Source organism: Onychostruthus taczanowskii, unplaced genomic scaffold (assembly GCF_017590055.1).
Source record: "Onychostruthus taczanowskii isolate IOZ18803 unplaced genomic scaffold, ASM1759005v1 scaffold315, whole genome shotgun sequence".
Lineage (NCBI taxonomy): Eukaryota > Metazoa > Chordata > Aves > Passeriformes > Passeridae > Onychostruthus > Onychostruthus taczanowskii.
Window position 1 is genome coordinate 1 of NW_024500517.1, and position 14,835 is coordinate 14,835.

At 56.3% G+C, this 14,835-nt stretch overlaps 6 protein-coding genes across 6 annotated transcripts; 3 read left to right on the forward strand and 3 right to left on the reverse strand.

Annotated features, from left to right (window-relative positions):
* The first annotated feature begins 4,821 nt into the window (after positions 1–4,821).
* On the forward strand, positions 4,822–5,193 carry LOC121338738 (scale keratin-like). The gene has a single exon (XM_041409936.1). It carries the CDS (start codon positions 4,822–4,824, stop codon positions 5,191–5,193), a length of 372 nt encoding a protein of 123 aa, XP_041265870.1.
* A 294-nt stretch (positions 5,194–5,487) lies between these two features.
* On the reverse strand, positions 5,488–5,880 carry LOC121338744 (scale keratin-like). Its single transcript, XM_041409942.1, has one exon. It carries the CDS (start codon positions 5,878–5,880, stop codon positions 5,488–5,490), a length of 393 nt encoding a protein of 130 aa, XP_041265876.1.
* Positions 5,881–6,969: 1,089 nt separating this feature from the next.
* LOC121338745 (scale keratin-like) lies at positions 6,970–7,362 on the forward strand. The gene has a single exon (XM_041409944.1). It carries the CDS (start codon positions 6,970–6,972, stop codon positions 7,360–7,362), a length of 393 nt encoding a protein of 130 aa, XP_041265878.1.
* Positions 7,363–9,167: 1,805 nt separating this feature from the next.
* Positions 9,168–9,536, forward strand: LOC121338750 (scale keratin-like). Its single transcript, XM_041409949.1, has one exon. The coding sequence runs from the start codon at positions 9,168–9,170 to the stop codon at positions 9,534–9,536; it is 369 nt and encodes a 122-aa protein (XP_041265883.1).
* Positions 9,537–10,920: 1,384 nt separating this feature from the next.
* LOC121338739 (scale keratin-like) lies at positions 10,921–11,313 on the reverse strand. The gene has a single exon (XM_041409937.1). The coding sequence runs from the start codon at positions 11,311–11,313 to the stop codon at positions 10,921–10,923; it is 393 nt and encodes a 130-aa protein (XP_041265871.1).
* A 2,147-nt stretch (positions 11,314–13,460) lies between these two features.
* LOC121338748 (scale keratin-like) lies at positions 13,461–13,853 on the reverse strand. Its single transcript, XM_041409947.1, has one exon. The coding sequence runs from the start codon at positions 13,851–13,853 to the stop codon at positions 13,461–13,463; it is 393 nt and encodes a 130-aa protein (XP_041265881.1).
* Between the last annotated feature and the right edge of the window lie 982 nt (positions 13,854–14,835).

Below are 14,835 nucleotides of genomic sequence, written 5' to 3' on the forward strand. Positions count from 1 at the left end.
GGCTTTTATAGCAGCCCTGGCATTGCTCATCTCCAGGTGGGCCAACCTACACAGGGGACACTCCCTGCTGCTGCTGCTGCTGACACCAGGGCTGTGAGGCCCCTGCCCCTCCCTGAGTCAGCACCCCCCAGGTGCCAGCCCAGCACATCCCGCTGCCCAAGCAATCTTGTCCTTCCTGCCACATCAGATACTTGATAGCCAGGATGGTACCCAGGAATGGGCACCAGGAATCCCTGTCAGGGGCTGGAGCATGTGGTGCAGGGGTGTTGGGAGCCTTCAGCCTGGAGGGGATCTGTGCCTCACAGGACAGCCCAGCAGAACCATACCACATCTGCCTGCTGTCAGTGCTCAGGTGGTTCTATGAGGCTGGGAACAAAGACTTCTCTTGTCAGGCGTAGTCTTCATAAGGAAAAGGGGAGAGATGTTAGTGGGATCCAGGCTGATTCCAGCTCTTCCCCACCCCCTTGGACCATGAAATGTGTTCCTGGAGCCCACTTACGCCTGCATGGCTCCCAGCTCTGGGGACATTTCTACTCATTGCCAACAGGGTTGCAGGTCTGTAAAGGACTGTGGTGTCATGGCCAGTGAGCAAGGGATCTGTCTGTCTTCAGGCAGACTCCCTTCAGCTGCATGTCCTTGTCCTTGTACTTCTCCTTCTGCTTCTCCTTCTCCTTCTCCATCTCCTTCACCTTCCATGAAATTTCCCACTTCCTTCCTTTATATCCAACCACTTCCCCTCTGATTTCCTTCTCCACTTTAACATCCAATGTAACATTCCCAATTCTATTTTTCTGTGGCTTTCCCATTCCATTTTCCATTTTCCCAGTGACATCACTTCCCCTCACACTCCACACCATCATCTGCCTCCCAGTCCTTTGGCTACCTCAGCCTCGCTCCTTCTCCCTGTTCTCCTACCCTGCCCCTCTCACAAGTCCCCCTCTCCACCTCATTTCTCCAGCCTGTGTCCACATTCCTGCCTCCTCCATGATCCCTCTGGGATCTTGTTGGTCTTGGCAGCAGCCCATGCCAAGGATGAGCCTGAAGAGGCAGATCCCAGGATGCCTGTTGAGAGATCCAAGCTGTGCCTCCTATGTCTGTGTCCAATCTGTTTTTGCTGTGCTTGAATAAAACAATCCTGCATCCAACTCCTGCCTCTCGCTTTTTACTGTCAGGGTTCAGGGTAGAGGGCAGGGCTTTCTTGGCCTGCCCTTGAGCACAGAGAGCCTAGCCAGGGCAATCTCTCACCACCGTAGTTGCCAGGCAGATTTGTCTTTGGGCAGATCACCCTGCCCTGGCAGCTCTCAACAGACACAGGCTGCAGCAAATCTTGAAAAACATTTCTGAAGGCAGGCAACTCCCATTTGTAGGAGTTGAAGCCCTGGAACTTTACAGACCACCAACCAATCTGTGGAAGAGCAGCATTTTCCTGCATCACTGGGAGCCATGTGGAAGCAAAGACTACCAGGGTGCCAGCCCCTTGTCCTTCTGTGCCCCTGGCAAACAACTTGGGGCTGATATCAAACAAGGGGCTTACTTCTCCTTATGGCCTGTACTTTGAATTCCGTCATCTTTTTGTCTTTGTCTTTGTCTTTGGCCAGGGTGCCAGCCCCTTGTCCTTCTGTGCCCCTGGCAAACAACTTGGGGCTGATATCAAACAAGGGGCTTACTTCTCCTTATGGCCTGTACTTTGAATTCCGTCATCTTTTTGTCTTTGTCTTTGTCTTTGTCTTTGTCTTTGTCTTTGTCTTTGTCTTTGTCTTTGTCTTTGTCTTTGTCTTTGCCTTTGTCTTTCTCTTTCTCAGTGTGTTTTTTCTGTTTGCCTTTGTCTTTCTGTATTTCTCTTTGTGTTTGTCTTTCATTTTCTCTTTCATTTCACATACTGTTTCCCATCTTCCTATTCCTATTTCCCCTTCTTCTCATTTTCTATTTTCTCCTTCTCTTCCCCCTTCTCTATCTCTTTTGTTGTCTTCTTCCCTATCACCACTACTATGCTGAACCTTTCCCATCAGTCTCCTTCTACTTCTATGTCAGCTTGGATTTCATTTTCTTCCCCACTTCAACAGGCACAGCCCCATAACCACTTCTGTTTAACCTTCCCTTTCCCCTTCCGTTTTCCATTCCCTGTGCCCATCCCACCAAAAAAATTTCCCCTCCCATTATTGGAATTTACCCATCCCTAGGGGTATTGATGACTACAGAAAAGGAAGCAAAGAAGCAGGAATTCGATGCAGGAAAACTTTATTGTACCAAGAAAGGCTGGAAAGCCTAGGAGAGGGACAGTGGGCAGGCACCAGGCAGGCCGGGTGTCATGGGCTGCAGGAGGCCAGGGCAGCTTGTGCAGAGCTCAACTTCTCCACGCTGGGCTGAGGCAGCCACGGGGGTTTGGGACTGTTGGTGGTGGCTCTAGCAGGGCCCACAGGTGTCCCAGAACTTCTTGCTGTAGCGGGGCAGGACACAAGGGCTGCAGGCGGGAGCAGCGTAGGCTCTGCCAAAGGTGCAGAGGCCCCCCGAGGCCTGGGTGGCGCCGGCGTTCTCCCTGTTCTCCTACCCTGCCCCTCTCACAAGTCCCCCTCTCCACCTCATTTCTCCAGCCTGTGTCCACATTCCTGCCTCCTCCATGATCCCTCTGGGCTCTTGTTGGTCTTGGCAGCAGCCCATGCCAAGGATGAGCCTGAAGAGGCAGATCCCAGGATGCCTGTTGAGAGATCCAAGCTGTGCCTCCTATGTCTGTGTCCAATCTGTTTTTGCTGTGCTTGAATAAAACAATCCTGCATCCAACTCCTGCCTCTCGCTTTTTACTGTCAGGGTTCAGGGTAGAGGGCAGGGCTTTCTTGGCCTGCCCTTGAGCACAGAGAGCCTAGCCAGGGCAATCTCTCACCACCGTAGTTGCCAGGCAGATTTGTCTTTGGGCAGATCACCCTGCCCTGGCAGCTCTCAACAGACACAGGCTGCAGCAAATCTTGAAAAACATTTCTGAAGGCAGGCAACTCCCATTTGTAGGAGTTGAAGCCCTGGAACTTTACAGACCACCAACCAATCTGTGGAAGAGCAGCATTTTCCTGCATCACTGGGAGCCATGTGGAAGCAAAGACTACCAGGGTGCCAGCCCCTTGTCCTTCTGTGCCCCTGGCAAACAACTTGGGGCTGATATCAAACAAGGGGCTTACTTCTCCTTATGGCCTGTACTTTGAATTCCGTCATCTTTTTGTCTTTGTCTTTGTCTTTGGCTTTGTCTTTGTCTTTGTCTTTGTCTTTGTCTTTGTCTTTGTCTTTGCCTTTGTCTTTCTCTTTCTCAGTGTGTTTTTTCTGTTTGCCTTTGTCTTTCTGTATTTCTCTTTGTGTTTGTCTTTCATTTTCTCTTTCATTTCACATACTGTTTCCCATCTTCCTATTCCTATTTCCCCTTCTTCTCATTTTCTATTTTCTCCTTCTCTTCCCCCTTCTCTATCTCTTTTGTTGTCTTCTTCCCTATCACCACTACTATGCTGAACCTTTCCCATCAGTCTCCTTCTACTTCTATGTCAGCTTGGATTTCATTTTCTTCCCCACTTCAACAGGCACAGCCCCATAACCACTTCTGTTTAACCTTCCCTTTCCCCTTCCGTTTTCCATTCCCTGTGCCCATCCCACCAAAAAAATTTCCCCTCCCATTATTGGAATTTACCCATCCCTAGGGGTATTGATGACTACAGAAAAGGAAGCAAAGAAGCAGGAATTCGATGCAGGAAAACTTTATTGTACCAAGAAAGGCTGGAAAGCCTAGGAGAGGGACAGTGGGCAGGCACCAGGCAGGCCGGGTGTCATGGGCTGCAGGAGGCGGGGCTGGAGGAGGGAGCCGCAAGCAGAAGCGCTCACACACTTACCCTTGTTCCTGAGGAGGAGAAGGTGGCCAGGGCAGTGCTTGGTCCAGTCTGGCCCAGGCAGGGCTTTTATAGCCGCCACAGCATTGCTTAGCTCCAGCTGGGCCAATCTGGACAGGGGACACTCCCTGCTGCTGCTGCTGCTGCTGACACCAGGACTGTGCGGCCCCTGCCCCTCCCTGAGTCAGCATCCCCCAGGTGCCAGCCCAACTGCCCAAGCAATCTTGTCCTTTCTGCCACGTCAGATCCTTGATAGCCAGGATGGCACCCAGGAACGGGCTCCAGGAACACCTTTAATGGTCCCAAGGGGTGGGGCAGGGCTGGAATCAGCCTGTGCCGGATGGATTGCTCCTCTCTCATCTTGCGAGATGAGGCCTGACCAGAGAAATCCTTCTTCCCAGCCTCGTGGAACCTACTGAGCACTGACAGCAGGCAGATGAGGTCTGCTTCTGCTGGGCTGTCCTGTGAGGCACAGACACCTCCATTGTGAAGGCTCCTGATACCCATGCCCATGATGTTCCAGCCCCCGTCAGGTGTTCCTGGAGCCCAGTCATTTGTGCCATCCCTGCTATCAAGAATCTGACGTGGCAGGAAGGACAAGATGGCTTGGGTAGCGGGATGCGCTGGGCTGGCACCTGGGGGATGCTGACTCAGGGAGGGGCAGGGGCCACACACTCCTGGTGTCAGCAGCAGCAGCAGCAGCAGGGAGTGTTCCCTGTCCAGACTGGCCCGACTGGAGATAAGCAATGCCCAGGTTCCTATAAAAGCCCTGCCTGGGCCAGACTGGACCAAGCACTACCCTGGCCACCTTCTCCTCCTCGGGAACAAGGGTAAGTGTGCAAGCGCTTCTGCTCGCGGCTCCCTCCTCTAGCCCCGGCCCCTGTGGCTCGGGTGCTGCCCTGGGCTGCTCTCCTGCCATGGCTGCCCTCTCTTGCAGAGCACCCTCGGATCCCGCACCAAGATGTCCTGCTACGACTTGTGCCCCCCGAAAACCAGCGCGGACCTGTGCCCCCCCAGAACCAGCGTGGCTGTGCCCCAGCCCATCGCTGAGAGCTGCAACGAGCTGTGCGCCCGCCAGTGCCCCGACTCCTCTGCCTTCATCCAGCCACCACCCGTGGTGGTCACCTTCCCCGGCCCCATCCTCAGCTCCTTCCCCCAGCAGGCCGTGGTAGGCTCCTCCGGAGCACCGGCCTTCGCTGGCTCCCTGGGGCTGGGCGGCCTCTACGGCGCCGGCGCCACCCAGGCCTCGGGGGGCCTCTGCACCTTTGGCAGAGCCTACGCTGCTCCCCGACAACCCATCCCCTCTTCTGTTTCACCTTCCCCTTCCTCTTAGATTTTCCATTCCCTGTGGCCAACCCAGCATCACCAAATACCCTCACACTCTTGGAACACCCCCAATCACAGGGACCTTCATTACTTGGGAAAAGGAGGCAAAGAGACAGGACTCAGATGCAGGAAAACTTTATTGCACCAAGAAGGGCAGGAGAGGCAGGGAGAGGGATGGTAGGCAGGCCCCAGGCAGGCCAGGTGTCAGGGGCTGCAGGAGGTCAGGGCAGCTTGTGCAGAGCTCAACACCTCCTTGCTGGGCTGAGGCAGTCACCGGGGTTGGGGGATGTTGGTGGTGGCTCTAGCAGGGCCCACAGGTGTCCCAGAACTTCTTGCTGTAGCGGGGCAGGACACAAGGGCTGCAGGCGGGAGCAGCGTAGGCTCTGCCAAAGGTGCAGAGGCCCCCCGAGGCCTGGGTGGCGCCGGCGCCGTAGAGGCCGCCCAGCCCCAGGGAGCCAGCGAAGGCCGGTGCTCCGGAGGAGCCTACCACGGCCTGCTGGGGGAAGGAGCTGAGGATGGGGCCGGGGAAGGTGACCACCACGGGTGGTGGCTGGATGAAGGCAGAGGAGTCGGGGCACTGGCGGGCGCACAGCTCGTTGCAGCTCTCAGCGATGGGCTGGGGCACAGCCACGCTGGTTCTGGGGGGGCACAGGTCCGCGCTGGTTTTCGGGGGGCACAGGTCGTAGCAGGACATCTTGGCGTGGGATCCGAGGGTGCTCTGCAAGAGAGGGCAGCCATGGCAGGAGAGCAGCCCAGGGCAGCACCTGAGCCACAGGGGCCGGGGCTGGAGGAGGGAGCCGCAAGCAGAAGCGCTCACACACTTACCCTTGTTCCTGAGGAGGAGAAGGTGGCCAGGGCAGTGCTTGGTCCAGTCTGGCCCAGGCAGGGCTTTTATAGCAGCCACAGCATTGCTCAGCTCCAGCTGGGCCAATCTGGACAGGGGACACTCCCTGCTGCTGCTGCTGCTGCTGACACCAGGACTGTGCGGCCCCTGCCCCTCCCTGAGTCAGCATCCCCCAGGTGCCAGCCCAACTGCCCAAGCAATCTTGTCCTTTCTGCCACGTCAGATCCTTGATAGCCAGGATGGCACCCAGGAACGGGCTCCAGGAACACCTTTAATGGTCCCAAGGGGTGGGGCAGGGCTGGAATCAGCCTGTGCCGGATGGATTGCTCCTCTCTCATCTTGCGAGATGAGGCCTGACCAGAGAAATCCTTCTTCCCAGCCTCGTGGAACCTACTGAGCACTGACAGCAGGCAGATGAGGTCTGCTTCTGCTGGGCTGTCCTGTGAGGCACAGACACCTCCATTGTGAAGGCTCCTGATACCCATGCCCATGATGTTCCAGCCCCCGTCAGGTGTTCCTGGAGCCCAGTCATTTGTGCCATCCCTGCTATCAAGAATCTGACGTGGCAGGAAGGACAAGATGGCTTGGGTAGCAGGATGCGCTGGGCTGGCACCTGGGGGATGCTGACTCAGGGAGGGGCAGGGGCCACACACTCCTGGTGTCAGCAGCAGCAGCAGCAGCAGGGAGTGTTCCCTGTCCAGACTGGCCCGACTGGAGCTAAGCAATGCCCAGGTTCCTATAAAAGCCCTGCCTGGGCCAGACTGGACCAAGCACTACCCTGGCCACCTTCTCCTCCTCGGGAACAAGGGTAAGTGTGCAAGCGCTTCTGCTCGCGGCTCCCTCCTCTAGCCCCGGCCCCTGTGGCTCGGGTGCTGCCCTGGGCTGCTCTCCTGCCATGGCTGCCCTCTCTTGCAGAGCACCCTCGGATCCCGCACCAAGATGTCCTGCTACGACTTGTGCCCCCCGAAAACCAGCGCGGACCTGTGCCCCCCCAGAACCAGCGTGGCTGTGCCCCAGCCCATCGCTGAGAGCTGCAACGAGCTGTGCGCCCGCCAGTGCCCCGACTCCTCTGCCTTCATCCAGCCACCACCCGTGGTGGTCACCTTCCCCGGCCCCATCCTCAGCTCCTTCCCCCAGCAGGCCGTGGTAGGCTCCTCCGGAGCACCGGCCTTCGCTGGCTCCCTGGGGCTGGGCGGCCTCTACGGCGCCGGCGCCACCCAGGCCTCGGGGGGCCTCTGCACCTTTGGCAGAGCCTACGCTGCTCCCGCCTGCAGCCCTTGTGTCCTGCCCCGCTACAGCAAGAAGCTCTGGGACACCTGCGGGCCCTGCTAGAGCCACCACCAACTGCCCCAAACCCCCGTGGTTGCCTCAGCCCAGCATAGAGAAGTTGAGCTCTGCACAAGCTGCCCTGGCCTCCTGCAGGCCGTGACACCTGGCCTGCCGGGGGCTTGCCCACCATCCCTTTCCGTGCCTCTCCTGCCTTTCTTGGTGTAATAAAATTCTCCTGCATCCCATCCTTGTCTCTTTGCCTCCTTTGCCAAAATCAGCATGTGCCCTGGAGTTGGGGGAGTTCCAAGAGTAGGAGGGGAAATGCTGTTGCTGGGATAGCGTGGAACAATGGATAATGAAAGGGGAAGGGCAAAGTAAAAGTGATGAGGGACAGGTACAGATGACAGTAATGAGGACATGAAAATGAAAACAAATTGGACACTGAATCAAAACATAGGGAATGCTGGGAAGGGGCAGGGTTAGGGGAAGGAGGAGAAGGAGGAGAAGGAGGAGGACAATGCAAAGGAAAAGGGGAATGAGAAGGATGAAGCGAAGGAGAAGAGGAAGGAGGAGATAGAGGATAAGAAGAGGAAAGAACGTGAAGAAGAAAGACAAGAGGAAGGAGAAGAAGAAGGAGAAGAAGAAGAAGAGGAAAAAGAAGATGAGAAACAAAGAGTAGTGGAAATACAAGGAAGGAAGACTAAAAAGTAGAAAACTGAATGAGAAGGAGTTGATGACATGGGGATTTAGTGTACCGGGAAGAGTGAGGGGGAAGTCTATCTCTGATTTCTCCCACAGGTCCTTTAGCAGAGCTATGGTGGCAGAGAGGGGCTGGAGCTCTGGTAGCTACAAGAGAAAGGAGGAGAAGAAGAAGAAGAGGAAAAAGAAGATGAGAAACAAAGAGTAGTGGAAATACAAGGAAGGAAGACTAAAAAGTAGAAAACTGAATGAGAAGGAGTTGATGACATGGGGATTTAGTGTACCGGGAAGAGTGAGGGGGAAGTCTATCTCTGATTTCTCCCACAGGTCCTTTAGCAGAGCTATGGTGGCAGAGAGGGGCTGGAGCTCTGGTAGCCTTTGCCCCGAAATGGCTGCCAGCTCTGTGGCCGACCCCACTCTCTGCTAAGACAACTGCAGGTCTGTGAATGCTCTGGGCCTCATGGTCAGCAAGCTGGGGGATGTGTCTGTCTTGAGGAAGAGTGTTTGGCGCTCCTTGTCCTTGTCCTTGTCCTTATTCACAGTTTCCTAAGCTCACCAGTTCCCACAGTTCTCCTTTGCACCCTTCCACTTTGTCTGCATTTTCATCTCCACTTCAAACTCCAATGTCCCTTCCCCACTTCTGCAGAACCTTCACCTGCCCGTCCACATTCCATTCCCTGTGGACATCCCAGCATCACCATTTCCCCTCACACTCTTGAAACCGCCCCAACGCCAGGGGGATTCATGACTCCAGAAAAGGAGGCAAAGAAACAGGAATTAGATGCAGGAAAACTTTATTGCACCAAGAAGGGCAGGAAAGCCTGGGAGAAGGACGGGAGGTAGGCCCTGGCAGGTTGGGTGCCACAGGCTGCAGGAGGCGAGGACAGCTTGTGAAGAGCTCAACTCCATGCTGGGCTGAGGCAGTCACCAGGGTTTGGGGCTGTTGGTGTTGGCTCTAGCAGGGCCCACAGGTGTCCCAGAGCTTCTTGCTGTAGCGGGGCAGGACGCAAGGGCTGCAGGCGGGAGCAGCGTAGGCTCTGCCAAAGGTGCAGAGGCCCCCTGAGGCCTGGGTGGCGCCGGCGCCGTAGAGGCCGCCCAGCCCCAGGGAGCCACCGAAGGCCGGTGCTCCGGAGGAGCCCACCACGGCCTGCTGGGGGAAGGAGCTGAGGATGGGGCCGGGGAAGGACCTGTGCCCCCCCAGAACCAGCGTGGCTGTGCCCCAGCCCATCGCTGAGAGCTGCAACGAGCTGTGCGCCCGCCAGTGCCCCGACTCCTCTGCCTTCATCCAGCCACCACCCGTGGTGGTCACCTTCCCCGGCCCCATCCTCAGCTCCTTCCCCCAGCAGGCCGTGGTGGGCTCCTCCGGAGCACCGGCCTTTGCTGGCTCCCTGGGGCTGGGCGGCCTCTACGGCGCCGGCGCCACCCAGGCCTCGGGGGGCCTCTGCACCTTTGGCAGAGCCTACGCTGCTCCCGCCTGCAGCCCTTGCGTCCTGCCCCGCTACAGCAAGAAGCTCTGGGACACCTGCGGGTCCTGCTAGAGCCACTACCAACTGCCCCAAACCCCGGTGGCCGCCTCAGCCCAGCATGGAGAAGCTGAGCTCTGCACAAGCTGCCCTGGCCTCCTGCAAGCCGTGACACCTGGCCTGCCTGCCCACCATCCCTCTCGCTGCCTCTCCTGCCCTTCTTGGTACAATAAAGTTTGCCTGCATCCAACTCTTGTGTCTTTGCCTCCTTTGCCAAAACCTGGAAATTCCCAGGGATGGAGGTATTCCTACGGTGGGAGGGCAAATCATATTGGTGCTATGGCCAGGGACAATGGAAAATGGAATGAGAAGGGAAAAGTAAAATTGATGATGGACAGCATCAGAGGACAGTAATGCTGACAAGAAAATAAATCTAAAATTAAAACTGAGTCAAAAAGTAGAGAATGTTGGGAAAGTGAAGGGAGATGGTGGAGAAGGAGACGAACGAAGGGTAGGTGGAGAAGGAGGGGAAGGATGAGAAGGAAAAGAGGAAGGAGAAGTACAATGAAGAGGAGAAGAGGAAGGAGGAGAAGGAGGATAAAAAGTGGAAAGAGAATGAGAAGTAAGACGAGAGGAAGGAGTATAAGAAGGAGAAGAGGAAAGAGAAGATGAGAAACAAAGAGTAGGAGAAATATAAAGTAGGAAAACTAAGATGTAGAAACTGAGGGAGAAGGAGTTGATTGCAAGGAAATTTAATGTAAAGGGAAGAGTGGGGGGGGGAAACTCTCTCTGGTTTTTCTCAGAGATATGTTAGCAGAGCTGTTGTGGCAGAGAGGGGCTGGAGCTCTGGTAGTTTTGTGCTAGGGTGGCTCCCAGCTCTGTGGCCCACTCCACTCTTTGCCAAGACAACTGCAGGTCTGTAAGAGCTCTATTTCTCATGGCTAGCAAGTCAGGGGATCTGTCTGTCTTCAGGCAGACTACTTGCAGTTCCTTCTACTTCTCCTTCTCCTTGCTCTTCTCCTTCTCCTTCTTCTCTGTCTCTTAACTCCAAGAGTTGCCTCAGCTATCCTGCATCCACCCACTTCCACTCAGATATCCTTTTCATGTCCACTTTAACCACAAATGTCCCATCCTGACTTCTGTATAACCTTCACCTTCCTCTTCCACATTCCATTCCCTGTGGCCATCCCAGCACCACCAATTCCCCTCACACTCTTGGAACACCCCCAACCCCAGGGGGATTCATCACTGCAGAAAAGGAGGAAAAGAAACAGGAATTCGACGCAGGAAAACTTTATTGAGCCCTGAAGGGCAGGAGAGGCAGGGACAGGGACAGTGGGCAGGCAACAGGCAGGCCAGGTGTCAGGGGCTGCAGAAGGTCAGGGCAACTTGTGCAGAGCTCAACTCCTCCATGCTGGGCTGAGGCACTCACTGGGGTTGGGGGATGTTGGTGGTGGCTCTAGCAGGGCCCGCAGGTGTCCCAGAGCTTCTTGCTGTAGCGGGGCAGGACGCAAGGGCTGCAGGCGGGAGCAGCGTAGGCTCTGCCAAAGGTGCAGAGGCCCCCCGAGGCCTGGGTGGCGCCGGCGCCGTAGAGGCCGCCCAGCCCCAGGGAGCCAGCGAAGGCCGGTGCTCCGGAGGAGCCTACCACGGCCTGCTGGGGGAAGGAGCTGAGGATGGGGCCGGGGAAGGTGACCACCACGGGTGGTGGCTGGATGAAGGCAGAGGAGTCGGGGCACTGGCGGGCGCACAGCTCGTTGCAGCTCTCAGCGATGGGCTGGGGCACAGCCACGCTGGTTCTGGGGGGGCACAGGTCTGCGCTGGTTTTCGGGGGGCACAGGTCGTAGCAGGACATCTTGGCGTGGGATCCGAGGGTGCTCTGCAAGAGAGGGCAGCCATGGCAGGAGAGCAGCCCAAGGCAGCACCTGAGCCACAGGGGCCAGGGCTAGAGAAGGGAGCCGCGAGCAGAAGTGCTCACACACTTACCCTTGTTCCCGAGGAGGAGAAGGTGGCCAGGGCAGTGCTTGGTCCAGTCTGGCCCAGGCAGGGCTTTTATAGCAGCCCCAGCATTGCTCAGCTCCAGTCGGACCAATCTGCACATGGGACACTCCCTGCTGCTGCTGACACCAGGATGGTGCAGCCCCTGCCCCTCCCTGAGTCAGCATCCCCCAGGTGCCAGCCCAGCACATCCAGCCGTCCACGCCATCTTGTCCTTCCTGCCACCTGGGGGACTTGATAACCTTGATTTCGCACACCAATGGGGTCCCGGGACACTGGGGAAGGGCTGGAGTGTCAGGGTCTTTAGCCTCAAGGGCAGGAGTGGCAGAAGCCTTCAGCATGGAGGGGATCTGTGCATCACAGGACAGCTCACCTGAACCAGGCGCCATCTACCAGCAGTCAATGCCCAGGGAGCTCTGCCAGACTGGAGACAAATACTCCTCATGTCCATCCTGTGATACATGGGGCGAGAAACAATGATGTCCATCAGGCCAAGGCTGATTCTAGCCCTGCCTCATTCCTTTGAACCATTAAAGGTTTTCCTAGAGCCCAATCCTGGGTGAAATCCCTGTTATCAAGTATCTGACATGGCAGGAAGGACAAAATTGCTTGGGCAGTGGGATGTGCTGGGATGGCACCTGGGGGATGCTGACTCAGGGATGTGACATCGGGCCTGCCTGCTCACCGTCCCTTTCCCTGCCTCTCCAGCCTTTCTTGGTACAATAAATTTTTCCTGCATCCGACTCCTGTCTCTTTGCCTCCTTTTCTGAAGTCATGAATACTCCTGGGTATCGGGGAGTTCCAAGAATTGGAGGGGAAATGATGTTGCTGTGATGGTCAGGGGAAATAGAAAATGGAAGGGAAAGGAGAAAGTGAAAGTGATGAGAGACAGGGACAGATGACAGTAATGAGGACAAGAAAATGAAACCAAAATAGAAACTGGATCAAAAGATAGAGAATGTTGGGAAGGGGCAGGGTTAGGAGAAGGAGGATAAGGAGTAGAAGAAGAAGAAGGACAAGAATGATGAGAAGGACCAGAAGGATGAGACGGACGCGAAGGACAAGGGGAAGGAGAAGCAGGTTGAAAATAATGATAAGAGGAAAGAGGAGAAGGAGGTAAAAAAGAGGAAAGAGAATGTGAAGAAGAAAGATAAGAGGAAGTTGAAGAAGGAGAATAGAAAGGAGAAGATGGGAAATAAGTAATCTGAGAACTATAAAGAAGATAAACTAAGACATAGTAGGAAGGAGAAGGAGTTGATTATAAGGAAATTTAATGTACAGAGAAGAGTGGAGGGGAAGTTTCTCTCAGACTTAGCAGAGACATGGTATCAGAGAGGGGCTGGAGATCAGGTAGCCTCTGCCTCGGGATGCCTCCCAGCTCTGCTACCAATCCCACTCTCTGCCAACACAACTGCAGTGTGTAAGAGCTCCTGGTCTCATGGCCTGCAAGCAGGGCAATCTGTCTGTCCTCAGGCAGAGTGCTTGGAGCTCCTCGTCCTTACCCTTGTCCTTGTCCTTCTGCTCCTTCTCCTCCCTCTATATCTCATCTCGTATCTCATTCTTCTTCTCCTGGTTCTCTGTCTCCTAACTTCACCAGTTCCCAGAGTTCTCCTTCATATCCTTCCACTTCACCTTTGATTTAATTTTCATGTCCACTTCAACCTCCGACAACCCATCCCCTCTTCTGTTTCACCTTCCCCTTCCTCTTAGATTTTCCATTCCCTGTGGCCAACCCAGCATCACCAAATACCCTCACACTCTTGGAACACCCCCAATCACAGGGACCTTCATTACTTGGGAAAAGGAGGCAAAGAGACAGGACTCAGATGCAGGAAAACTTTATTGCACCAAGAAGGGCAGGAGAGGCAGGGAGAGGGATGGTAGGCAGGCCCCAGGCAGGCCAGGTGTCAGGGGCTGCAGGAGGTCAGGGCAACTTGTGCAGAGCTCAACTCCTCCATGCTGGGCTGAGGCACTCACTGGGGTTGGGGGATGTTGGTGGTGGCTCTAGCAGGGCCCGCAGGTGTCCCAGAGCTTCTTGCTGTAGCGGGGCAGGACGCAAGGGCTGCAGGCGGGAGCAGCGTAGGCTCTGCCAAAGGTGCAGAGGCCCCCCGAGGCCTGGGTGGCGCCGGCGCCGTAGAGGCCGCCCAGCCCCAGGGAGCCAGCGAAGGCCGGTGCTCCGGAGGAGCCTACCACGGCCTGCTGGGGGAAGGAGCTGAGGATGGGGCCGGGGAAGGTGACCACCACGGGTGGTGGCTGGATGAAGGCAGAGGAGTCGGGGCACTGGCGGGCGCACAGCTCGTTGCAGCTCTCAGCGATGGGCTGGGGCACAGCCACGCTGGTTCTGGGGGGGCACAGGTCTGCGCTGGTTTTCGGGGGGCACAGGTCGTAGCAGGACATCTTGGCGTGGGATCCGAGGGTGCTCTGCAAGAGAGGGCAGCCATGGCAGGAGAGCAGCCCAGGGCAGCACCTGTGCCACAGGGGCCAGGGCTGGAGCAGGGAGCCACGAGCAGAAGCGCTCGCACACTTACCCTTGTTCCCGAGGAGGAGAAGGTGGCCAGGGCAGTGCTTGGTCCAGTCTGGCCCAGGCAGGGCTTTTATAGCAGCCCCAGCATTGCTCAGCTCCAGTCGGGCCAATCTGCACATGGGACACTCCCTGCTGCTGCTGACACCAGGATGGTGCAGCCCCTGCCCCTCCCTGAGTCAGCATCCCCCAGGTGCCAGCCCAGCACATCCAGCTGTCCAAGCCATCTTGTCCTTCCTGCCACGTCAGATCTTTGATGGCCTTGATTTCACCCAGGAATGAGCTCCAGGAATACTGTTCAGGGGCTGGAGCATGAGAGTCAGGAGTGGCAGAAGCCTTCAGCATGGAGGGGATCTGTGCATCACAGGACAGCTCACCTGAACCAGATGCCATCTACCAGCAGTAAATGCGCAGGGATCTATGCCAGACTTGGGACCAACACCCCTCATGTCCTTCCTGTGATACACTGGGCAACAAACACTGATGTCCATCAGGCCAAGGCTGATTCTAGCCCTGCCCCACTCATTCGGACCATTAAAGGTATTCCTGGTGCCCATTCCTGGGTGCCATCCCAGCTATCAAGTATCTGATATGGCAGGAAGGACAAGATTGCTTGGGCAGTGGGATGTGCTGGGCTGGCACCTGGGGGATGCTGACTCAGGGAGGGGCAGGGGCCGCACAGTCCTGGTGTCAGCAGCAGCAGCAGCAGCAGGGAGTGTCCCCTGTCCAGATTGGCCCAGCTGGAGCTGAGCAATGCTGGGGCTGCTATAAAAGCCCTGCCTGGGCCAGACTGGACCAAGCACTGCCCTGGCCACCTTCTCCTCGGGAACAAGGGTAAGTGTGCGAGAGCTTCTGCTC